The 25,000-nt window shown below is 44.0% G+C and overlaps 1 protein-coding gene across 1 annotated transcript in view; it reads left to right on the forward strand.

The window, feature by feature from the left end:
* The window catches only part of LOC121580574 (collagen alpha-1(XI) chain-like), a 197,293-nt gene that overhangs the window by 92,003 nt on the left and 80,290 nt on the right, over positions 1 to 25,000 (forward strand). The window contains exons 12-28 of the mRNA XM_041895525.2: positions 282 to 356; positions 1,327 to 1,410; positions 2,032 to 2,088; positions 6,169 to 6,222; positions 6,578 to 6,631; positions 7,271 to 7,324; positions 7,522 to 7,575; positions 9,317 to 9,370; positions 9,468 to 9,512; positions 14,662 to 14,715; positions 14,992 to 15,036; positions 16,643 to 16,696; positions 19,669 to 19,713; positions 20,003 to 20,056; positions 20,568 to 20,612; positions 20,962 to 21,015; positions 21,232 to 21,276. Coding sequence (XP_041751459.2) covers positions 282 to 356; positions 1,327 to 1,410; positions 2,032 to 2,088; positions 6,169 to 6,222; positions 6,578 to 6,631; positions 7,271 to 7,324; positions 7,522 to 7,575; positions 9,317 to 9,370; positions 9,468 to 9,512; positions 14,662 to 14,715; positions 14,992 to 15,036; positions 16,643 to 16,696; positions 19,669 to 19,713; positions 20,003 to 20,056; positions 20,568 to 20,612; positions 20,962 to 21,015; positions 21,232 to 21,276 — 927 coding nt within the window. The remainder of the gene's footprint in view (positions 1 to 281; positions 357 to 1,326; positions 1,411 to 2,031; positions 2,089 to 6,168; positions 6,223 to 6,577; positions 6,632 to 7,270; positions 7,325 to 7,521; positions 7,576 to 9,316; positions 9,371 to 9,467; positions 9,513 to 14,661; positions 14,716 to 14,991; positions 15,037 to 16,642; positions 16,697 to 19,668; positions 19,714 to 20,002; positions 20,057 to 20,567; positions 20,613 to 20,961; positions 21,016 to 21,231; positions 21,277 to 25,000) is intronic.

Here is a 25,000-nt window from a genome sequence, read left to right on the forward strand (position 1 = left end):
TCTCTCTCTCTCTCTCTCTCTCTCTCTCTCTCTCTCTCTCTCTCTCTCTCTCTCTCTCTCTCTCTCTCTTCTCCTCTCTCTCTCTCTCTGTGTCTCTCTGTGCTCTCTCTCTCTCTCTCTCTCTCTCTCTCTCTCTTTCTCTCTGTGTCTCTCTGTGTGTTCTCTCTCTCTCTCTCTCTCTCTCTCTCTGTGTCTCTCTGTGTGTCTTTCTCTCTCTCTCTCTCTCTCTCTCTCTCTCTCTCTCTCTCTCTCTCTCTCTCTCTCTCTCCTACATTACCCAGGGTCCTCCAGGGCGTGCTGGTCTTCCTGGTTCAGACGGAGTTCCTGGTCCTCCAGGTACCCTTCTAATGCTGCCAGTAAGTCCCCTCTTCCCTCATCCTTCCTCTCTCTCTACCTCCCCTCTTCCCTCATCCTTCCTCTCTCTCTACCTCCCTCCTTCCCTCATCCTTCCTCTCTCTCTACCTCCCTCCTTCCCTCTCTTCCAAATGCCACTGCTCTTATAAAAGGTTCAATTTTCATGTTGACAGTAAGTCCCCTCCCCACCTCCCTCCCTCCCTAAATTATGGAGGTAAGGCAATAAATAGGTGTCTCTGTTTGGACCGTGAAGTCCCCTTGTTTAACACACTTTACCTCACTGCATCCCCGTTAAGACCTCAGTACATATGAACCTCAGTCTATGAACCTTATTTGCTCACCCAGCGGCAAATCATTCACCTTGTAAATGTCACTGGGTGCAGTGGACTGGAACCGGTGACTGTGTAACCACTCTGCATGCAGCTCAGCGGACATTTTGGATCTGATGGATCTGTCATAGAGCCCAGTGGCAGGTTTATACATACTACAGGGCTGCAACTCAGTGTCCATGTTGGATATGGTCGTGTTCACCTGCTCAGACTTTGCTGAACCATGCTAGATCTTACAACGCCTGGATAGGTATTTTACCTATCAGCTATCCACATCATTATGTTATAGCAGTCTGGTGCCCGACGGCACAGTCGATGACATGGCACGCAACCGTTGGTCAACGTCTGAGCAGGGGGACGTGACCATCGTCTGTCTGGGATGACCAGTGACAGGTTTACACATGCTGCTGAACACACAGGGGTGCCAAACAAAAGGTGTAATGGCACTCAAAAAGATGTCGCATAAAGCTTACATTTTCTTACATTTTCTTACATTTTCTTACATGTTCTTATTCTTTCGCACAGGGCTGCCCGCAGAGATCTTATCCAGTTCTAAAATGTAATGATGTGGGACGGCAGCTCAGTAGTTTGTGTGTTTTCCTGCTTGTCTTCTAACGTGTGTCTCTTGTGTTGTGATTGGCAGTTCCGTGCAGGTGGAGATGCACGTAAGGGACCAGTGGTTTCAGCTCAGGAAGCCCAAGCTCAGGCCATCCTTTCCCAAGCCAGGGTAAGACACAGCTATCTTCTATAATGATATGCTACCTGAAATATGACTATGTTACATTAATATAATGGTAGGGTAAGACACAGCTATCTTCTATAATGATATGCTACCTGAAATATCACTATATTACATTAATATAATGGTAGGGTAAGACACAGCTATCTTCTATAATGATATGCTACCTGAAATATCACTATATTACATTAATATAATGGTAGGGTAAGACACAGCTATCTTCTATAATGATATGCTACCTGAAATATCACTATATTACATTAATATAATGGTAGGGTAAGACTCAGCTATCTTCTATAATGATATGCTACCTGAAATATGACTATGTTACATTAATGTAATGGTAGGGTACGACTCTAGGTACCATTTGAGACGCACCACCCTATTGTATATAGTGTTTGGACATCCACTGCAGCCCTGTGAATGCTGCTTACAAGACCGTATAGAGTAGCTAGGGAGGTTCTGGAGCAGGGGGAAAGGACTGTATAAGAAGTGCTTTGTAGTAACAAGCTTCCTATTGACTCAGATCCTGATGGATTTCTGGGATTTTGAGCATCAATCCTGTACCCTGACTGGTTGTTTTATGATGAGCTGTCTGTCTAATCACAGCTCTCCATGAGGGGTCCTCCTGGGCCAATGGGAATGTCAGGAAGATCTGGGCCTTTGGTGAGTCTCTCTCTCTCTCTCACACACACACGCACACGCACACACGCACACGCACACGCATGCACGCACGCACACACACACACGCATGTACGCACACACACACACACACACACGCATGTACGCACACACACACACACGCATGTACGCACACACACACACACGTACGCATGTACACACACACACACACACACATGCCAACAGCGTTGCACACACACACCCACGATGTGATGTGCAGCCAGTGTTTTTGGCGTGGAGAGTAAAACAGTAATGAAAACATATATCAGGTATTATTTATGCTGAATATAATCCCTCATACATAGTCACTAGGGTCAGGCTGAACAGAACATAGCTGTCCTGGCAGCAAGTATACAGTGCATTCGGAAAGTATTCAGACCCCTTGACTTTTTTCCACATTTTGTTACGTTACAGCATTATTCTAAAATTGATTAAATTGTTTTATCCCCTCATCAATCTACACACAATACCACATAATGACAAAGCATTAACAGCAGGTTTTCAGAAATTTTTGCTAATTTATAAAATAAAATAAACTGAAATATTACATTTACATAAGTATTCATACCATTTACTCAGTACTTTGTTGAAGCACCTTTGGCAGCGATTACAGCCTCAAATCTTCTTGGGTATGACGCTACAAGCTTGGCACACCTGTATTTGGGGAGTTTTTCCCATTCTTCTCTGCAGATACTCTTAAGCTCTGTCAGGTTGGATGGGGAGCATCGCTGCACAGCTATCTTCAGGTCTCTCCAGAGATGTTTGATCGGGTTCAAAGTCCTGCCTCTGGCTGGGCCACTCAAGGACGTTCAGAGACTTGTCCCGAAGCCACTCCTGCGTTGTCTTGGCTGTGTGATTAGGGTCGTTGTCCTGTTGGAAGGTGAACCTTCGCCCCAGTCTGAGGTCCAGATTTCTCTGTCCTTTGCTCCGTTCATCTTTCCCTCGATGCTGACTAGTCTCCCAGTCCCTGCCACTGAAAAACATCCCCACAGCATGATGCTGCCACCACCATGCTTCACCATAGGGATGGTGCCAGGTTTCCTCCAGACGTGACGATTGGCATTCAGGCCAAAGAGTTCAATCTTGGTTTCATTAGACCAGAGAATTTTGTTTCTCATGGTCTGAGTCCTTTTGGTGCCTTTTGGCAAACTCCAAGCGGGCTGTCATGTGCTTTTTACTGTGGAGTGGCTTCCGTCTGTCCACTCTACCATAAAGGCCTGATTGGTGGAGTGCTGCAGAGGTGGTTGTCCTTCTGGAAGGTTCTCCCATCTTCACAGAGGAACTCTGGAGCTCTGTCAGAGTGACCATCGGGTTCTTGGTCACCTCCCTGACCAAGGCCCTTCTCCCCCGATTGCTCAGTTTGGCCGGGCGGCCAGCTCTAGGAAGAGTCTTGGTGGTTCCAAACTTCTTCCATTTAAGAATGATGGAGGCCACTGTGTTCTTGGTGACCTTCAATGCTGCAGACATTTTTTGGTACCCTTCCCCAGATTTGTGCCTCGACACAATCCTGTCTCGGAGCTCTACTGACAATTCCTTCACCCTCATGGCTTGGTTTTTGCTCTGACATGTCAGCTGGCTGTGGGACCTTATATAGACAGGTGTGTGCCTTTCAAAATCATGTCCAATCAATTGAATTTACCACAGGTGGACTCCAATCAAGTTGTAGAAACATCTCCAGGATGACGAATGGAAACAGGATGCACCTGAGCTCAATTTCGAGTCTCATAGCAAAGGGTCTGAATATTTATGTATATAAGGTATTTCTGTTTTTTATTTTTTATAAATTAGCAAACATTTCTAAAAACCTGTTTTCGCTTTGTCATTATTGGGTATTGTGTGTAGATTGATGAGGGATTTGAAAATATATATACATATTTTAGAATAAGGCTTTAAAGTAACATCAGACATATTCTACTGAAATAGGAAAGCATTTCTCTAGATTCTAGAGGTTTGTATTTGTCATCTCTTTTTGGATTCAGACTTGTTCTGGGAGGGTCTAGTTAATCCACCAAGTATAGGTTCTTACAATACATTTGACATTTAAGTCATTTAGCAGATGCTCTTATCCAGAGTCTTACAGTAGTGAGTCATTTAGCAGACGCTCTTATCCAGAGTCTTGCAGTAGTGAGTCATTTAGCAGACGCTCTTATCCAGAGTCTTACAGTAGTGAGTCATTTAGCAGACGCTCTCATCCAGAGCCACTACAGTAGTGAGTCATTTAGCAGACGCTCTTATCCAGAGTCATTACAGTAGTGAGTCATTTAGCAGACGCTCTCATCCAGAGCCACTACAGTAGTGAGTCATTTAGCAGACGCTCTTATCCAGAGTCACTACAGTAGTGAGTCATTTAGCAGACGCTCTTATCCAGAGCCACTACAGTAGTGAGTCATTTAGCAGACGCTCTTATCCAGAGAGACTACAGTAGTGAGTCATTTAGCAGACACTCTTATCCAGAGTCTTACAGTAGTGAGTCATTTAGCAGACGCTCTTATTCAGAGTCTTACAGTAGTGAGTCATTTAGCAGACGCTCTTATCCAGAGTCACTACAGTAGTGAGTCATTTAGCAGACGCTCTTATCCAGAGCCACTACAGTAGTGAGTCATTTAGCAGACGCTCTTATCCAGAGTCACTACAGTAGTGAGTCATTTAGCAGACGCTCTTATCCAGAGTCACTACAGTAGTGAGTCATTTAGCAGACGCTCTTATCCAGAGTCACTACAGTAGTGAGTCATTTAGCAGACGCTCTTATCCAGAGCCACTACAGTAGTGAGTCATTTAGCAGACGCTCTTATCCAGAGTCTTACAGTAGTGAGTCATTAATCAGACGCTCTTATCCAGAGTCACTACAGTAGTGAGTCATTTAGCAGACGCTCTTATCAAGAGCCTCTTCCAGTGGATACATTGTTTGTACTTTTTCGTACTGGTCCCCCGTGGGAATCGAACCCACAACCTTGACGTTGCAAGCGCCATGCTATACCAACTGAGCCACATGGGACAAATGCAAAATGTTGAATACGCTTTTGTCCATAGCCAAGTTGGCGTAGGTATTTTTAGGATACCATAGCTTGTTTGACCATTAAAGACTATTGAACATGTTATGGACAAGGCCTCCCAGGTGGCGCAGCGGTCTAAGGCACTGCATCGCAGTGCTTGAGGTGTCGCTACAGCCCGGGTTCGATTCCAGGCTGTGCCAGAGCCGGCTGTGACCAGGAGACCTTGTCCCATCGCGCTCTAGTGACTCCTTTTGGCGGGCCGGGAGCCTGCAAGCCGACTTCCTCCGACACATTCGTGCGGCTGGCTTCCGGGTTAAGCAAGCAATGTTTTCAAGAAGCAGTGCGGCTTGGCAGGGTCTTGTTTCGGAGGATGCATGGCTCTCGACCTTCGCCTCTCCTGAGTCCGTAGGGGAGTTGCAGCGATGGGACAAGACCGTAACTACCAATTGGGGAGAAAAAGGGGTAAAAGTACAAAAAAAAGATATTAAAAAAATAACATATTATGGACTGTGCCTTTAAGGTATTGTCATGTGGACTGGCCACCCCTCATAGCCTGGTTCCTCTCTAGGTTGCTTCCTGGGTTTGTGCTACTGCATCTGCATTGCTTGCTCTTTGGGGTTTTAGACTGGGTATCTGTAAAGCACTTTGTGGTTTTAGGCTGGGTATCTGTAAAGCTCTTTGGGGTTTTAGACTGGGTATCTGTAAAGCTCTTTGGGGTTTTAGACTGGGTATCTGTAAAGCTCTTTGGGGTTTTAGGCTGGGTATCTGTAAAGCTTTTTGGGGTTTTAGACTGGGTATCTGTAAAGCTCTTTGGGGTTTTAGGCTGGGTATCTGTAAAGCTCTTTGGGGTTTTAGGCTGGGTATCTGTAAAGCTCTTTGGGGTTTTAGACTGGGTATCTGTAAAGCTCTTTGGGGTTTTAGACTGGGTATCTGTAAAGCTCTTTGTGGTTTTAGGCTGGGTATCTGTAAAGCTCTTTTGGGTTTTAGACTGGGTATCTGTAAAGCTCTTTGTGGCAACTGCTGATGTAAAAAGGGCTTTATAAATACATTTGATTGATTGATGTGTCCTCAGGGTGGACCTGGACCTAACGGTCTGAAGGGAGACGGAGGAGACAATGGCCCTCAGGTGAGAATCATGTTAGCTCCCTCTACTAAGATATGTGACCCACTGGGTTTAACCCAGGTCGTCTGCTCGCAAGACTGTGTTAGCCCTCCGAGCTGAAGGCAAAAGCAAGTCTTCAGGCCTCCGGCAATGTTAATTGTGTCTTACAAGTACAGATGTGTTGTAGATTTCTCTGAATAAAGAGGTAAAATATCTATGATTTTTGACCTGTCATTCTCTAAGGACCCAATGCATGAATATGTTCTACATTATGTAAAAACCTTCTGAACTCTCTCTGAGCTCTCTGATCTCTCTCTCTCTCTCTCTCTCTCTCTCTCTCTCTCTCTCTCTCTCTCTCTCTCCCTATCCCTCTCTGCAGGGTCCCAGAGGTCTTCAGGGTCCAACTGGCCCACCTGGGAAGGCAGGAAAGAGGGTAAGATAAGATAGGAGTTCATGTGATTGGCTGTGTCAGTACTGTGTGTTAGTGTTTTCGCCACGCATCGTAGTGAGCTAACTCCTCACTGGCAGAGGGAGCTGAGGCCTGTCAATGGTTTGAAGCCTGCCTATAGTGAGCTGAAGAGAGTAGACTGCCAAATGTCCTCCAGATGGACTGTGTGTGTGTGTGTGTGTGTGTGTGTGTGTGTGTGTGTGTGCGGTGTGTGTGTGTGCGTGTGTGTGCGTGTGTGTGTGTGCGTGTGTGTGTGTGTGTGTGTGTGCGTGTGTGTGCGTGTGCATGTGTGTGTGTGCGTGTGTGTGTGTGTGTGTGTGCGTGTGGTGTGCGTGTGTGTGTGTGTGTGCGTGTGTGTGCGTGTGCATGTGTGTGCGTGTGCATGTGTGCGTGTGCATGTGTGTGTGTGTGCGTGTGTGTGTGTGCGTGTGCATGTTTGTGTGTGAGTGTGCATGTGTGTGTTATTATTATTATTATTATTATTATTATGTATACTGTATGTATGTATTGTTCCACTGACCTCTGGTATGACCTCTGGTATGACCTCTAGTATGACCTCTGGTATGACCTCTAGTATGACCTCTGGTATGACCTCTAGTATGACCTCTGGTATGTTCCCCACAGGGACGTAACGGAGCTGATGGTGCCAGGGGTATGCCAGGAGAGTCGGGGGGCAAGGTATGTACAACCACTGCTACAGGTATCCACCAATATACAGTATATAGTCTCTAAACCTTTACTATTAAACAGATGATTATGTAATACTATCTTCAGTCTCTAAACTTTAGCTACTGTAACTTTGTCTAGTGACATTGTGGTAATGTGATGTGATGTGATGCTGACCTCTCCTGTTGTTCCGGCTGTGACCTGTACAGGGTGACCGAGGTTTCGACGGGCTCCCAGGTCTCCCTGGAGAGAAAGGACACAGGGTAAGTGTAACGAGGGGATGGTTCGGTGAACCACGCAGCGTGATGAGCCTCAAAGACTGTGCTAGCCCGTTAAGCTAAAGCCTACCAATCGGCATGCTGTCTGTTAATGGGCCAAATGCCAGACAGTCCAAGTTGTGTCTGAAAATACCTTCAAAGGACATCACTGTGCCAAGCTATCAATCTGTGAAACGCAAGACTCACTCATTACTGGACCCTAACTGCAGTGTCCGATCAGTGCAGGGATAGAGAGAGGGGCCGATGTGCATTTAAGTGTGTGTGTGTGTGTGTGGTGTTTGTGTGTGTGTGTGTGTGTGTGTGTGTGTGTGTGTGTGTGTGTGTGTGTGTGTGTGTGTGTGTGTGTGTGTGTGTGTGTGTGTGTGTGTGTGTGTGTGTGTGTGTGTGTGTGTGTGTGTGTGTGTGTGTGTGTGTGTGTGTGTGTGTGTGTGTGTGTGTGTGTGTGTGTGTGTGTGTGTGTGTGTGTGTGTGTGTGTGTGTGTGTGTGTGTGTGTGTGTGTGTGTCTGTGTCTGTGTCTGTGTGTGTGTGTGTGTGTGTGTGTGTGTTTGCCCTTTAGTAAAGAGAAACGCCTTCGTACAACTGGAGTTGGAGTTTGTGTAATTCAGGGCCCCGTATAGTCTAAACATCAGAAATCACAGAGAGAGAGAGTAGGACTGGTCTCTGGCCTGCTAGTCCTTATCCAAAGGACTGGTCTCTGGCCTGCTAGTCCTTATCCAAAGGACTGGTCTCTGGCCTGCTAGTCCTTATCCAAAGGACTGGTCTCTGGCCTGCTAGTCCTTATCCAAAGGACTGGTCTCTGGCCTGCTAGTCCTTATCCAAAGGACTGGTCTCTGGCCTGCTAGTCCTTATCCAAAGGACTGGTCTCTGGCCTGCTAGTCCTAATCTTGTACTACATCATGACAGAGCAGACATAGTAAAGACAGTAAAGACATATTAAAGACAGAGTAAAGACAAATTAAAGACAGAGTAAAGACTGAATAAAGACTGAGTAAAGACATAGTAAAGACATAGTAAAGACTGAGTAAAGACAGAGTAAAGACAGAGTAAAGACATATTAAAGACAAATTAAAGACATATTAAAGACAGTAAAGACCGAGTAAAGACAGTAAAGACATATTAAAGACAAATTAAAGACATAGTAAAGACAGTAAAGACCGAGTAAAGACAGTAAAGACATATTAAAGACAAATTAAAGACATAGTAAAGACTGAATAAAGACTGAGTAAAGACATAGTAAAGACTGAGTAAAGACAGTAAAGACAGAGTAAAGACAGTAAAGACATATTAAAGACAAATTAAAGACATAGTAAAGACAGTAAAGACCGAGTAAAGACAGTAAAGACATATTAAAGACAAATTAAAGACATAGTAAAGACAGTAAAGACCGAGTAAAGACAGTAAAGACATATTAAAGACAAATTAAAGACATAGTAAAGACAGTAAAGACCGAGTAAAGACAGTAAAGACATATTAAAGACAAATTAAAGACATAGTAAAGACAGAGTAAAGAGAGTAAAGACAGAGTAAAGACAAGCCTCTTGTAAACCTCAGAGTTAAGCTATATAACTAGTGGAAACAACATTAGTACCTACCAAGAGTGGCAGCCATGATTATAATAAAAACCTCTCTCTCTCCTTCTGTCTCCATCTTGATGTTCCTTCCTGTCTCCTTCTTTCTCTCTCTCTCTCTCTCTCTCTCTCTCTCTCTCTCTCTCTCTCTCTCCAGGGTGAGCTGGGTTCCACCGGCTCTCCAGGTGCTCCAGGAGACGATGGCCAGAGAGTGAGTACCCCAAACTACATATCCCATGATGCAGTCTGCCAAATCTCTCCCTCTATTCCACAATATCCCACTCTTCTCTTCTCTCTCTTCTCGACAGGGCGAGGATGGTGAGATCGGACAGAGGGGTCTGGCTGGAGAGAGTGTAAGTATTTTCTAATGCGTAATACCATTGTCAAACATAACAGACTTGTGTATCAGAGTTTTATGCTTCAGACAGACTTGCAGAGGTCCAATGAACATAGTGGCCCAGAGGTTGAAGATTACATCACCTAAACGCCCCAGTCTCCTTCACCCCAACACACATTCTCTCCTTCCCCCAACACACACATGCTCCAACACACACACACACACACACACAATCACACACACACTTCTTACCTGCAGCCTCCCCTGTATGCCCATTACATCAATTACTTAAACAGAAGACCCACCCTTCTCTATTTGCACTTTCTTCCCAATCCCCTTCCTCCCCTGCTTCCCTCCCTACCTCTCCCCACTTCTCCTCTCCTCTCTCTCCCCTCCTTCCTTCCTCTCCTTACCTCTCCCAACTTCTCCCTACCCCTACCCTCCTTCCTTCCTCTCCTTACCTCTCCCAACTTCTCCCTACCCCTCTCCTCCTTCCTTCCTCTCCTTACCTCTCCCCACTTCTCCCTACCCCTACCCTCCTTCCTTCCTCTCTCCACCTCTCCCAACTTCTCCCTACCCCTCTTCTCCTTCCTTCCTCTCCCTACCTCTCCCCACTTCTCCCTACCCCTCCCCTCCTCCATCCCTCTCCCCCTCCCCTCCTTCCTTCCTGAAGACTCATAATGGTGTTCCCGCCTGCTATGTCCATATCATTAATAAAGTTGCCCTTGGTGAGAGGAGTGAGACAGACAGAGTGGGAGTAACTAATAGCTCCTCGCAGGAAATACATAGCTTGAGAAGCAGCTATTCTCACTTTACTCCTGAAAAACAACCTCATTCTACTCCTGGCTGGCCTCATGTGGACCATAGAAAGAATTTCTCAAAGTTCGGTCTACATGACCCAATTCACTGTTTCTCTATCCCTGTGTACCCGTTTATGTCACTACGTCAATGTTTTCAGATATTATTTCTCATACGAAACGTCCAAATGTCCAAAAGACAAAAGACAGCAGTAAATGTAGATCAGTGAGCTGTTGTGTACTTGTAGTTACCAATAATGGCCATATGAGGTCAGTGTTGCTATCACTCAGCAAGGCTTCGGTGGACAACAGTACATTCTGCTAAAACCACTGCTGCCAAACAGTGCCTGAGTACGTTACCATCTTACTTTGCACTGAAACACATTATGGGCGATTTTGCAACTAGGTAGATGTGTAAGAAAAAAGGAAATGTTTTTGTACATTTTTATTTTTATTTTTGCCCTAGAGGCACCAATTCATCCAATTTTAGAGAGCTTTGGAGATCACTCCACAAGTAAGGTGCAGAAACACTAAAACTCAGTGGGGATGGAAGGGACCTCCAGAGTTAGTCATCGCTGAGTCTGGTATCTCGTACGTTTGTAAGTTAACAAGGAAGTAAGGATCGGCGGTAGTTTATGCAGGAGGGCTTTATAAACAAAAAGAGATCGTTGATCTACGAGACTTGAGGGCCAGCCTACTTTCTGATACAGAATGCAGTGATGTGTACTGAACCTATCATCTGTCATAAAGCGTAGGGCACTATGATAAACTGCTTCAATACAGCGGCAGCTGCATTCATATACACAATATGAATGATTGGTATTCTGCTATTTAGTGAAAGGCACATTGTTAGTCAGGATGTGTTACACCTGGCCCAGAGAGTCACCTCGTTAGTCAGGATGTGTTTCCCCTGCGCTGGGCCCAGCGGGTATTTAAGAGCTGCTGGCCTAGTGCATCGGTTGGAGAGGAGCTGTTGGGAGAGCTACACCGCACATTAGCGCTTCCCCATGAGTTAGCCAAAAAGATGCCTGAAATGTATGTTTTCCCCTGTTTGCTTATGCAACTTTCAAACTGATTTCACCAACCCTATAACCCCAGTAGAGCTTCAACCCTATAACCCCAGTAGAGCTTCAATCATATAACCCCAGTAGAGTTTCAACCCGATAACCCCAGTAGAGCTTCAACCCTGTAACCCCAGTAGAGCTTCAACCCTATAACCCCAGTAGAGCTTCAATCATATAACCCCAGTAGAGTTTCAACCCGATAACCCCAGTAGAGCTTCAAACCTATAACCCCAGTAGAGCTTCCACCCTATAACCCCAGTAGAGCTTCAATCATATAACCCCAGTAGAGTTTCAACCCTATAACCCCAGTAGAGCTTCAACCCTGTAACCCCAGTAGAGCTTCCACCCTATAACCCCAGTAGAGCTTCCACCCTATAACCCCAGTAGAGCTTCAATCATATAACCCCAGTAGAGTTTCAACCCTATAACCCCAGTAGAGCTTCCACCCTATAACCCCAGTAGAGCTTCAATCATATATCCCCATTAGATCTTCAACCCTGTAACCCCAGTAGAGTTTCAACCCTATAACCCCAGTAGAGCTTCAACCCTGTAACCCCAGTAGAGCTTCAATCATATAACCCCAGTAGATCTTCAACCCTATAACCCCATTAGAGCTTCCACCCTGTAACCCCATTAGAGCTTCCACCCTATAACCCCAGTAGAGCTTCAGAGTAGGTGAGTAGAGTGACTCCCATACTCATGGGAAACAAGGTCCCGGACGGGCCCCCATTTTGTTACGTTCCCAAATGAGGAAATCTAAATGTTGTCGCTCACAGAAAAGTGACTTGGACAACCAGAACAAAACAAAGGGTTCCAAAAGGGGTTCTGAAAGACACCCATTGGCAGGGCCGTGCAGAGAACTTTTAGGAGGCATGTGCGCAAAAAAAAAAAGGGCAGCCCAAAAAATTTATTTCACACTCGTTGAGCAATTATTACAAGAAGGGAAAGCGGCACAATCTGATGAGTAAAGTATTTAGCAAAAGTATTTTGAACTGGAATAAATGCTGCACTTATTAACCATGACAACACAATTCCAGTCAAAATAGAAGATGGTCAGAAATACTGTAGCCTACCATGACTATATCAACCCAACTCCATTTGTTGCCACTATCATGTATCCCAGTGGTTTTCAAACCTTTTGGACCGCGACCCCCAAAAAGGAGTGGTACAAAACTTGCTACCCAACGCAAGCACATGCACCGCTGCACAAATGTAGCCTGTCATAAATGGTGATGCATTTTCAAAATGCAAGATAGTATACAGAAATAAACTGTGTTTTACACCTGCATTTGGAGCTGAAAGTCATTCATGTTAGCCTCTTAAGGATCGGACCCTTTTATTCAATTTTCGCCTAAAATGACATAGCCAAATCTAACTGCCTGTAGCTCAAGACCTGAAGCAAGGATATGCATATTCTTGATACCATTTGAAAGGAAACACGTTGAAGTTTGTGGAAATGTGAAATTAATGTAGGAGAATATAACACATTAGATCTGGTAAAAGATAATACAAACAAAAAAACATGTTTATTTTTGTTTTTTTCCATCATCTTTGAAATGCAAGAGAAAGGCCACAATATAATATTGCAGTTTAGGCGTAATTTAGATTTTGCCCACTAGAAGGCAGCAGTGTGTGTGCAAAGTTTCAGATTGATCCAGTGAAGCATTGCAATACTGGACTATTTTGTATCAAGTCTGCCCAAATGTGCTGAATTGGTCAATTGATACATTTTCAAGTACATAGCTATAGAGAACATACAAACATGATATGGTAATATAACATTTAAATGTACACACTCCCAGGAATGTCATACATGATGGATCATTAGCTTATACACTAACTTTCACACATCTAGATGGCCGGGCGGGGTGGGTGTGGAGCCAGAGACAGCAGGGGTTCAAACTGTATAACCCAGTTCCTACATTGGAATATAACAATTGATTTTATCAAACAAAACTATGCTACATTTTATCTCTGGGACCCTTAGGATGACAAATCAGAGCAAGATTACTGAATGTAAGTACATTATTTACCTTCAGAGGTGAATGTATCAAACCAGTTGCCGTGATATGTTTTTTGTTGTTGTGCACTCTCCTCAAACAATAGCATGGTATTTTTTCACTGTCATAGCAACTGTAAATTGGACAGTGCAGTTAGATTAACAAGAATGTAAGCTTTCTGCCCATATAAGACATGTCTATGTCCTGGAAAGTTTGCTGTTACTTACAAAAGTCATGCTAATCACATTAGCGCACGTTAGCTCAACCGTCCCGTATACGGGACACCGATCCCGTAGAGGTTAGCAGCCAATATCGACTAGGGATATATCATGTCACTTCTCTGGAGTCCAGAGCTAAATCGTACACCTACTTGTAGTGGAGGTGGCAGGATCAGATGGAAAGCATGTTCTGCTTGCACCGCACCATCACGTTGAATGGGCAGCCTGCCTGCAGAGTGCCAGTTGACAGCCTGGTGGCCCTGTTTTTTCCTCACAAAATATCCTAATAAATTCACCAGAATATGATACATCTTTAAGACAGTGCGATGTTACAGCTGCTTACCTTTAGACATACAGTATAGCCAGTAGCCATCCAAACTAGTATCACATCGCCAGGTAGCCTATTGTTCTAGCAAAGATGAGTCAGTAGTAAATTACTAAAGTGTATTTTATATGATGATAAACGTAGGCTACTCTGTTTTAGCCAGGCAAAAAACTGGAGGAAATGAAACAAGTGCTTTCTGGTCACTAATCTGGAAATGCACAGGGCACCTGCCTTTTCGTGCCAATGCTGATGACTGGTCATTGGTCCACAATAAAGACACGCAACTTACTGGTTCTGGAGCATAGGTGAGAATTGAACAACGACTTGCGGGCAGTGGGTTCAGAACAACAACGACAACACATGTATACAAACAAATGTGCACATGCCTGTCCATGGCAACCAATAAGAGGTTTCTAAAAGACACCTACCATTGACTGCCTACTAATTTTGCCTCAGTGGACAAACTAAAGGAAAACAACCCACACCAATTTAAAGATAGGGAGTAAAATGAATATGGAGCAAAATTGGAAAAACATCTGCAGAAAAGTGTTTTTTGGAGAAAACTGATATATTGTCAAATAAAATGGTTACAGCCATTACCAGTTTATGGTTCCTGAAAAAATTGAGGAAAGTATTTCTGCTTTTTTTTTCCAACAATGCCAAAAGTCCCCATAGTTGGAAAATCACCCTTGAACAACACTTGCTGTTCAGAATTGTAATGTTTATGTGTATGTTATTTTTACCTTATTTTTGTCTTACAGGGACCTAGAGGTCTGCTTGGTCCTAGAGGATCACCTGGGACTGGTGGACAGCGTGTATGTATACAGTACCTCTACAATACTGCAAGTCTACTGCAATTCTACTGCAATTCTACTGCAATGCTACTGCAATGCTACTGCAATTCTACTGCAATTCTACTGCAATGCTACTGCAATTCTACTGCAATTCTACTGCAATTCTACTGCAATGCTACTGCAATGCTACTGCAATTCTACTGCAATGCTACTGCAATGCTACTGCAATGCTACTGCAATGCTACTGCAATGCTGTTAATGCTGTTAAAACTAAACGTGTCTGAAATATGTTCACAGGGTCTCGGTGGACTGGACGGCCAAGCTGGTCCTAAAGGAAACCAGGTCAGAAAGTACCTGATTATACCTCGTACATCACAACACACATCACTCAGCCCTCTGCCACACAACTATCCTGTCGTTACAGATCATTGGAGGGAAACAAACAGACTTTTATTCCACTCTAGAGCTGCACCAGTTCAGTTCACTGACTTGACTTAAACCTTGACTTAAACCTAGACTTAAACCTAGACTTAAACCTAGACTTAAACCTAGACTTAAACCATGTGGGACCATTGGGAGCGTCCACCATGGCTCTCCACCTTAACTTTCAGTCCAGTAGCCATGTGGTTTTAGCCAGAGGGGTTAGGTCATATTCCTCCCAGCCTGTGATTGGTGACATTTAACCTTTGACCTGGCAGCAGTGTGGGTCAGAGGTCAGAGGGGTGACGACAGACTAGTGACTTGGGGGTCAGTAGTATTATACTCAGGGTGCGTCCCAAATGGCACCCTATTCCCTATGTAGTGCACTACTTTAGACCAGAGAATGGCACCCTATTCCCTATGTAGTGCACTACTTTAGACCAGAGAATGGCACCCTATTCCCTATGTAGTGCACTACATTAGACCAGAGAATGGCACCCCTATTCCCTATGTAGTGCACTACTTTAGACCAGAGAATGGCACCCTATTCCCTATGTAGTGCAACTACTTTAGACCAGAGAATGGCACCCTATTCCCTATGTAGTGCACTACTTTAGACCAGAGAATGGCACCCTATTCCCTATATAGTGCACTACTTTAGACCAGAGAATGGCACCCTATTCCCTATATAGTGCACTACTTTAGACCAGAGAATGGCACCCCTATTCCCTATGTAGTGCACTACTTTAGACCAGAGAATGGCACCCTATTCCCTATGTAGTGCACTACTTTAGACCAGAGAATGGCACCCTATTCCCTATATAGTGCACTACTTTAGACCAGAGAATGGCACCCTATTCCCTATATAGTGCACTACTTTAGACCAGAGAATGGCACCCTATTCCCTATATAGTGCACTACTTTAGACCAGAGAATGGCACCCTATTCCCTATATAGTGCACTACTTTAGACCAGAGAATGGCACCCTATTCCCTATATAGTGCACTACTTTTGACCGGGGCCCATTTCAATAAACTCCATCTACGTTCCAAATGGCACCCTACTTTCTAAATAGTGCACTACATAAGGAATAGTTCATCCACCTCTGGCCTGCTAGCCCCCCTACCTCTACGGAAGCACAGTTCCCGCTCAGCCCAGTCAAAGCTATTCGCTGCTCTGGCACCCCAATGGTGGAACAAGCTCCCCCATGACGCCAGGACAGCGGAGTCACTGACCACCTTCCAGAGACACATGAAACCCTACCCCCCCACCTAATCTAAGTAGTTTCTGATCTACAGTAGTATATAATCTACAGTAGTATCTAATCTACCGTATGATCTAATCTACAGTAGTTTATGATCTACAGTAGTATCTAATCTACAATAGTTTCTGATCTACAGTAGTTTCTGATCTACAGTAGTCTCTGATCTACAGTAGTTTATGATCTACAGTAGTATCTCTCTGTTCTACTCAGGTTGACTGTCGACTATAGAAAATCTGATCTAGTCTCTCTCTCTGTTCCATTCAGGGCCCACAAGGAGAGTCAGGGCCCGCCGGTCAGCAGGGTATCCCTGGACCACAAGTAAGTACCAACAGCAGACCGGTAGCGATCCATGTGTTTCTCCTCTCTCTCTCTCTCTCTCTCTCTCTCTCTCTCTCTCTCTCTCTCTCTCTCTCTCTCTCTCTCTCTCTGTCTCTCTCTCTCTCTCTCTCTCTCTCTCTCTCTCTCTCTCTCTCTCTCTTTCTCTCTCTCTCTCTCTCTCTCTCTCTTTCTCTCTCTCTCTCTCTCTCTCTCTCTCTCTCTCTCTCTCTCTCTCTCTCTCTCTCTCTCTCTCTCTGTCTCTCTCTTTCTCTCTCTCTCTCTGTCTCTCTCTCTCTCTCTCTCTCTCTCTCTCTCTCTCTCTCTCTCTCTCTCTCTCTCTCTCTCTCTCTCTCTCTCTCTCTCTCTGTCTCTCTCTCTCTCTCTCTCTCTCTCTCTCTCTCTTTCTCTCTCTCTCTCTCTCTCTCTCTCTCTCTCTCTCTCTCTCTCTCTCTCTCTCTCTCTCTCTCTCTCTCTCTGTCTCTCTCTTTCTCTCTCTCTCTCTCTCTCTCTCTCTCTCTCTCTCTCTCTCTCTCTCTCTCTCTCTCTCTCTCTCTCTCTCTCTCTCTCTCTCTCTCTCTCTCTCTCTCTGTCTCTCTCCCTCTCTTTGTCACTCCAAGTCCCCCTCTCTATATCTCTCTCTTTCTCTCTCTCTCTCTGTTCTTCACTCCAAGTCCCCCTCTCTATATGTCTCTCTCTTTCTCTCTCTCTCTGTTCTTCACTCCAAGTCCCCCTCTCTATATGTCTCTCTCTTTCTCTCTCTCTCTGTTCTTCACTCCAAGTCCCCCTCTCTATATGTCTCTCTCTTTCTCTCTCTCTGTTCTTCACTCCAAGTCCCCCTCTCTATGTCTCTCTCTTTCTCTCTCTCTCTGTTCTTCACTCCAAGTCCCCCTCTCTATATGTCTCTCTCTTTCTCTCTCTCTCTGTTCTTCACTCCAAGTCCCCCTCTCTATATGTCTCTCTCTTTCTCTCTCTCTCTGTTCTTCACTCCAAGTCCCCCTCTCTATATGTCTCTCTCTTTCTCTCTCTCTCTGTTCTTCACTCCAAGTCCCCCTCTCTATATGTCTCTCTCTTTCTCTCTCTCTCTCTGTTCTTCACTCCAAGTCCCCCCTCTCTATGTCTCTCTTTTTCTCTCTCTCTGTTCTTCACTCCAAGTCCCCATCTCTATATGTCTCTCTCTTTCTCTCTCTCTCTGTTCTTCACTCCAAGTCCCCCCTCTCTATGTCTCTCTCTTTTCTCTCTCTCTCTGTTCTTCACTCCAAGTCCCCCTCTCTATATGTCTCTCTCTTTCTCTCTCTCTCTGTTCTTCACTCCAAGTCCCCCTCTCTATATGTCTCTCTCTTTCTCTCTCTCTCTGTTCTTCACTCCAAGTCCCCCTCTCTATGTCTCTCTCTTTCTCTCTCTCTCTGTTCTTCACTCCAAGTCCCCCTCTCTATATGTCTCTCTCTCTCTCTCTCTCTGTTCTTCACTCCAAGTCCCCCTCTCTATGTCTCTCTCTTTCTCTCTCTCTCTGTTCTTCACTCCAAGTCCCCCTCTCTATGTCTCTCTCTTTCTCTCTCTCTCTGTTCTTCACTCCAAGTCCCCCTCTCTATATGTCTCTCTCTTTCTCTCTCTCTCTGTTCTTCACTCCAAGTCCCCCCTCTCTATGTCTCTCTCTTTCTCTCTCTCTCTGTTCTTCACTCCAAGTCCCCCTCTCTATATGTCTCTCTCTTTCTCTCTCTCTCTATTCGTCACTCCAAGTCCCCCTCTCTATGTCTCTCTCTTTCTCTCTCTCTCTGTTCTTCACTCCAAGTCCCCCTCTCTATATGTCTCTCTCTTTCTCTCTCTCTCTGTTCTTCACTCCAAGTCCCCCTCTCTATGTCTCTCTCTTTCTCTCTCTCTCTGTTCTTCACTCCAAGTCCCCCTCTCTATGCTCTCTCTCTTTCTCTCTCTCTCTGTTCTTCACTCAAGTCCCCCCTCTCTATATGTCTCTCTCTTTCTCTCTCTCTCTGTTCTTCACTCCAAGTCCCCCCTCTCTATGTCTCTCTCTTTCTCTCTCTCTCTGTTCTTCACTCCAAGTCCCCCTCTCTATGTCTCTCTCTTTCTCTCTCTCTCTGTTCTTCACTCCAAGTCCCCCTCTCTATGTCTCTCTCTTTCTCTCTCTCTCTGTTCTTCACTCCAAGTCCCCCTCTCTATATGTCTCTCTCTCTCTCTCTCTCTCTCTCTCTCTGTCTCTCTCTCTGTCTCTCTCTCTCTCTCTCTCTCTCTCTCTCTCTCTCTCTCTCTCTCTCTCTCTCTCTCTCTCTCTCTCTCTCTCTCTCTTTCTCTCTCTCTCTCTCCCTTTGTTCATCAAATGTAGTCCACTCTGTGTAATATCCGGTAACACTATGATGTTCTGTCACTAAAAGGAAGAGCTGCAGTAGAGTTTTCCCCCAAACTGTTCCCTCCATTCCTCTCCAACTTAAAACAACTCTTTCATCATCTTCAAAATGACACACATCTTGTTTGGATTTATGGAATTACATCAATTCCACTGTCCATTTGACAGCTACATAGAGGATCATTGATTGTGGAATTATGTGTAACACGAAACAGAATGCTCCACATTACAGGGTTGAAATCAGTGGGACAGTATTGGAGTCCACTTCCGTACAGAGATTACAGCTCAGAGCATTGGGTAGTATGCCACAGGGCCACTGGAACATGTTAGAAAATCACAACGGCCATCCAGACAGAATACAGTTTATTCTGAATGATAAACTGTTTTTTTCCATTTAAATTCTGCATCTTCCCATGTCTAGGACAGGACACCTTCATCTAGTGTATGGCTGTAACTGATTGTGAATGAGAGGGCAGAGATGTGTACCTGTTCTCTTTTGTAGAGCACTACTCAGGGCTCCGGTCAAAAGTAGTGCACTACAATAGAGAATAGTGTACCATTTGGGCCATAGACAGGACTGCTGTGTAACACGTCTGGTTTCTGTTGTCTCCTCTAGGGTCTTGTTGGTCCTCAAGGCCCAATCGGACCGCCTGGTGAAAAAGTAAGTGTGTGTTTGTGTGTGTGTGTGTGTGTGTGTGTGTGTGTGTGTGTGTGTGCGCGTGGGTGGGTCGGTGGGTGAGAGACCCTGCTCTGTTGTTTTAGATGGATTTCTCAGTCTGACCTTATAAGTGATTCAACAGACTCATCACTTTTCAAACCATAGGCCCTCTCTCTCTCTCTCTCTCTCTCTCTCTCTCTCTCTCTCTCTCTCTCTCTCTCTCTCTCTCTCTCTCTCTCTCTCTATCTCTCTCTCTCTCTATGTCTCTCTCTCTCGCTCTCACTCCATCTAGGGACCGTCAGGTCGTCAGGGATTGGCTGGTCTGGGTGGTGCCGATGGTCCTCCCGTGAGTCTTATTACCACTTCCTGTTAAAAACAATCAACTTTATGTTAGACACAGACATGTAGTGGTAGGCCTGCCAGTTTTGACTAGCAGAAGTGACGTTTCGTAGCAGGTTAGGAGAACATATGCAGAAGGCTAGGAGAATTAGGTTAAAGTTAGGAAAAGGGTTAGGGTTAGCTAAAATGCAAAAATGGTGCCTGACGCGTGTCGAACATACAGTATATATATATATATATGATATATATATGTATGTATGTATGTATGTATATATATATATATATATATATATATATATATATATATATATATATATATATATATATATATATATATATATATATATATATATGTATATGTATTACCAGTATAGTAGATATCATATAGTAAAAAATGGTATACCATATAGTTTAAGTATAGTAGTTGTACTATAGTAGTAGTTTTACTATAGTTTTAATATATTAGTATGTTAATAACGCCATATAATAGAGTCTTCTGACCAAAATGCTTCTTCCAGGGTCACCCAGGGAAGGAGGGTCCTCCAGGAATGAAAGGAGGCGTTGTAAGTCTGATTTCATTTATTAGATTGATATTTTATTCATTGATATTGATACCTTACCATTCATACCTTACCATTGATACCTTACCATTCATACCTTACCATTGATACCTTACCATTCATATTTTACCATTCATACCTTACCGTTCATACCTTACCATTGATACCTTACCATTCATACCTTACCGTTCATACCTTACCATTCATACCTTACCATGCATACCTTACCATTCACACCTTACCGTTCATACCTTACCATTCATACCTTACCATTCATACCTTACCATTCATACCTTACCTGATCTCGATCACCAACTAACTGTTTTTGTCTGGTTTTGTTTTTGTTTCGTAGGGTCATCCTGGTCCTCAGGGTTCTATTGGCTACCCTGGCCCTCGAGGTGTCAAGGTAACGACCTTCAAGGGTCACACCCTTTGACCTAACTGTTAAAATGATATTTACTTGATTGATTAATAGATTTGATTGTTTAATACATGAATTCATTGATTGAATTCATAAGAAATACATAAACACCCGCAACAACAATGCAACGGCAGCAGTCAACTGTACATTGGTAAATGATATATTCGTGAATCATCATTCCTCCTCTGTTTCCTCCTACAGGGTGCTGAGGGCATCAGGGGCCTTAAAGGTGGCGGAGGAGAAAAGGTAAACAACAACAATATGGCCGCCTCAAGTGGTTCTCAACCACAGATCCAGGATCAGATTTCCCCACATCCAATCTTAACCTTAGCCGTTAGAGGGAATGAGCTAATATCTGACCCTGAGTCAGTGGTAAGAGGGAAACTTTTCCTCTAGCTCCACCATCTACCATAGTTGTAATTCATTCCATTTTGGTTCAGGCCTTTTTAGCAGGCAGGCAGATCTAGTGGAAAACCCCTTAAATGCCTATCGGGTTGAAAGGCTTCAGCTCATTAAGTAGTAATGGGGTGTAGAACATTAAAGGGATATTGCAAGATTCTGGCATTTAAGGCCATGTTCTACGTAAGATGAACTTGTGGATACCATTTGTATGTCTCTGCATGCAGTATGACGGAAATTAGAGGTCGTTTTGCGAACCAATGCTAGCTAGCATTAGCGCAATGACTGGAAGTCTACAGGTACAGTAGCAATGAGATCTAAAATAGGCTGCCATTGTTGTTCCCGGCTGCTCTAAACGTGTCAGCTTGTTTATCTGCATCATTGTTTCGAGTTTCCTCCTGACTCAGCAGGCTGACGAACCCAGCTGTTTTTAGATGCAGGAGCAGAATGACTTAACATTTCCTTTAAAAAATAAAATTACTTTTCTATTTGGGTCTGCTTTTTCCTCATGAGGGAGGCAAAGTTATAAACTAACAAACGCTTACATCAAATCAAATCAAATGGTTATTTGCCACATGCGCTGAATACAACAGTTGTAGACCTTACAGTGAAATGCTTACTTACAAGCCCTTAACCAACAATGCAGTTTTAAGAAAAATAAGAGTTAAGTAAAAAGTAGATAGGTTAAAAATAAACAATAATTAAAGAGCAGCAGTAAAATAAAATAACAGTAGCGAGGCTATATACAGAGGGTACCGCTACAGAGTCAATGTGCAGGGGTCACCGGCTAGTCGAGGTAATTGTGGTAATATGTACATGTAGGTAGAGTTAAAGTGACTATGCATAGATAATAAACAGAGTAGCAGCAGCGTAAAAAGAGGGGGTGGGGTGGGGTGGGGTGGGGTGGGGTGGGCGGACAATGCAAATAGTCCGGGTAGTCATGATTAGCTGTTCAGGAGTCTTATGGCTTGGGGGTAGAAGCTCTTAAGAAGCCTTTTGGACCTAGACTTGGCGCTCCGGTACCACTTGTTGTGCGGTAGCAGAGAGAAAAGTCTATGACTAGGGTGGCTGGAGTCTTTGACAATTATTAGGGCCTTCCTCCATCACCGCCTGGTATGGCAACTGCTCGGCCTCCAACCGCAAGGCACTACAGAGGGTAGTGCGTACGGCCCAGTACATCACTGGGGCCAAGCTTCCTGCCATCCAGGCCATCTACACCAGTTGCCATACCAGGCAGTGATGCAACCAGTCAGGATGCTCTCAATGATGCAGCTGTGTTTTTTTTGAGGATCTGAGGACCCATGCCAAATCTTTTCAGTCTCCTGGGGGGGAATAGGCTTTGTTGTGCCCTCTTCACGACTGTCTTGGTTTGTTTGGACCATGATAGTTTGTTGGTGATGTGGACACCAAGGAACTTGAAGCTCTCAACCTGTTCCACTACAGCCGTGTCGATGAGAATGGGGGCATGCTCTGTCCTCTTTTTTTTTTCCTGTAGTCCACAATCATCTCCTTTGTCTTGATCACGTTGAGGGAGAGGTTGTTATCCTGGCACCACATGGCCAGGTCTCTGACCTGTCTCATCGATGTCGGTGATCAGGCCTACCACTGTTGTGTCGTCGGCAAACTTAATGATGGTGTTGGAGTCGTGCCTGGCCATGCAGTCATGGGTGAACAGGGAGTACAGGAGGGGACTGAGCACGCACCCCTGAGGGGCCCCCGTGTTGAGGATCAGCGTGGCAGATGTGTTGTGGTCCTCTGTAGCTCAGCTGGTAGAGCACGGCGCTTGTAACGCCAAGGTAGTGGGTTCGATCCCTGGGACCACCCATACACAAAAATATATGCACGCATGACTGTAAGTCGCTTTGGATAAAAGCGTCTGCTAAATGGCATATTATTATTATTATTATTATTATTATTATTATTGTTACCTACCCTTACCACCTGGGGGCGGCCCGTCAGGATGTCCAGGATCCAGTTGCAGAGGGAGGTGTTTAGTCCCAGGGTCCTCAGCTTAGTGATGAGCTTTGAGGGCACTATGGTGTCGAACGCTGAGCTGTAGTCAATGAACAGAGAGCATTCTTACATAAGTGTTACTTTTGTCCAGGTGGGAAAGGGCAGTGTGGAGTGCGATAGGGGTTGTATCATCTGTGTACCTGTTGGGGCGGTATGCAAACATACATACTGTAGAAGGATCTCTTTGATCTCTCCACTGCTTAGTTGCAGCAACTACAGTAGACCCTAAGTAAGAAGGGAAGACTTCAAAACGTCTTGTCGGACATTATTCATTCTAATCAGACAGGTTTTTTACATGGACGATACATTGGAGATAGTATAAGGAAAGTACTGGAAACAATAGAACACTATGAAATATCTGGGAAACCAGGCCTGCTATTCATACAGCGCCTTGCAAAAGTATTCAGCCCCCTTGGCGTTTTTCCTATTTTGTTGCATAACAACCTGTAATTTAAATGGATTCATTAGATCATTTGTTTTGGTACTGTCCATTTGTAGCTTGTTTTTGGTCACAGGTCCAGGAATGGCTGAAGGATTGCAATATTTACCTGGAGCTAACCCTGCAGATAGCACTACTGGGTGATCTGAAATAATATAATAATACTTTTAGCAAAAATGTTTATTTTCAATTTACAATCTTGACAAAGAATGAGAATAGAAGGGTTCAGAACCTTTGTGAAACATCACAGTGCAGTTGAGAAAAATATGGCAAGTATAAATCCAATATGGATGGTGTTAAGAGATAGATGGGAGGTGTTGAATGGAGCTGAAGGATGTGACTAATAACAACTAATAACAACAAAATAACTAATGTAAAACATACTGTGTCCATAATAAGTATATAGGTTGAGAACCTTTGTGAAAGAGCACAGTTTGGGGGATATGGCATGTAGAGGCAAACCGGATGGACATCATGAAAATTATCGGAGGAAGTTCAGGAGTAAAAACATACAAAATATAATTATTGTAAAATTGACTGTGTCCATAAAATGTATATAGTATGTATAAGCTGGAAGTAGAGGCCTAAGCGTTGTTGTTCACTAGTTTACTCCAATTAGGGAAGGGGTGGTGGGGTTGGAAAGTAATAAAGGAAAATACATTTAAAAAAAGGATATGTATATATATGTATGTAAATGTATTTATATGTATGTATGTGTATATGTATGTATGTGTATGTACATATATATATATATATATATATATATATATATATATATATATATATATATATATATATATATATATATATATATATATATATTGTGGGGGGAAAAAATCCTATGGGGGATTGGAAGTGATGCAGACAATTAAATTGATGGAAGTTACAATCTATCTGCAATATTAAAGCTGATCTACCCCCTAAGAAAAAAAAAGGGGGAAAAAGGGTAGTGTGAGTGCTATTTGGAAATGATAGAGCCTCTATGCCAACACTGGCAAACTGCATTCTGAGTTCTGCCCACCAGATGTCAGTATAACTCAATATTCAGTGACTCTTCAATTCATCATATTACCAGTAGATGTCCACATCTATCTTTCAAGTTTAGAGTGGAAGCAATTT

This window comes from Coregonus clupeaformis, chromosome 37 (assembly GCF_020615455.1).
Source record: "Coregonus clupeaformis isolate EN_2021a chromosome 37, ASM2061545v1, whole genome shotgun sequence".
In the NCBI taxonomy this organism is placed as follows: Eukaryota; Metazoa; Chordata; class Actinopteri; order Salmoniformes; family Salmonidae; genus Coregonus; species Coregonus clupeaformis.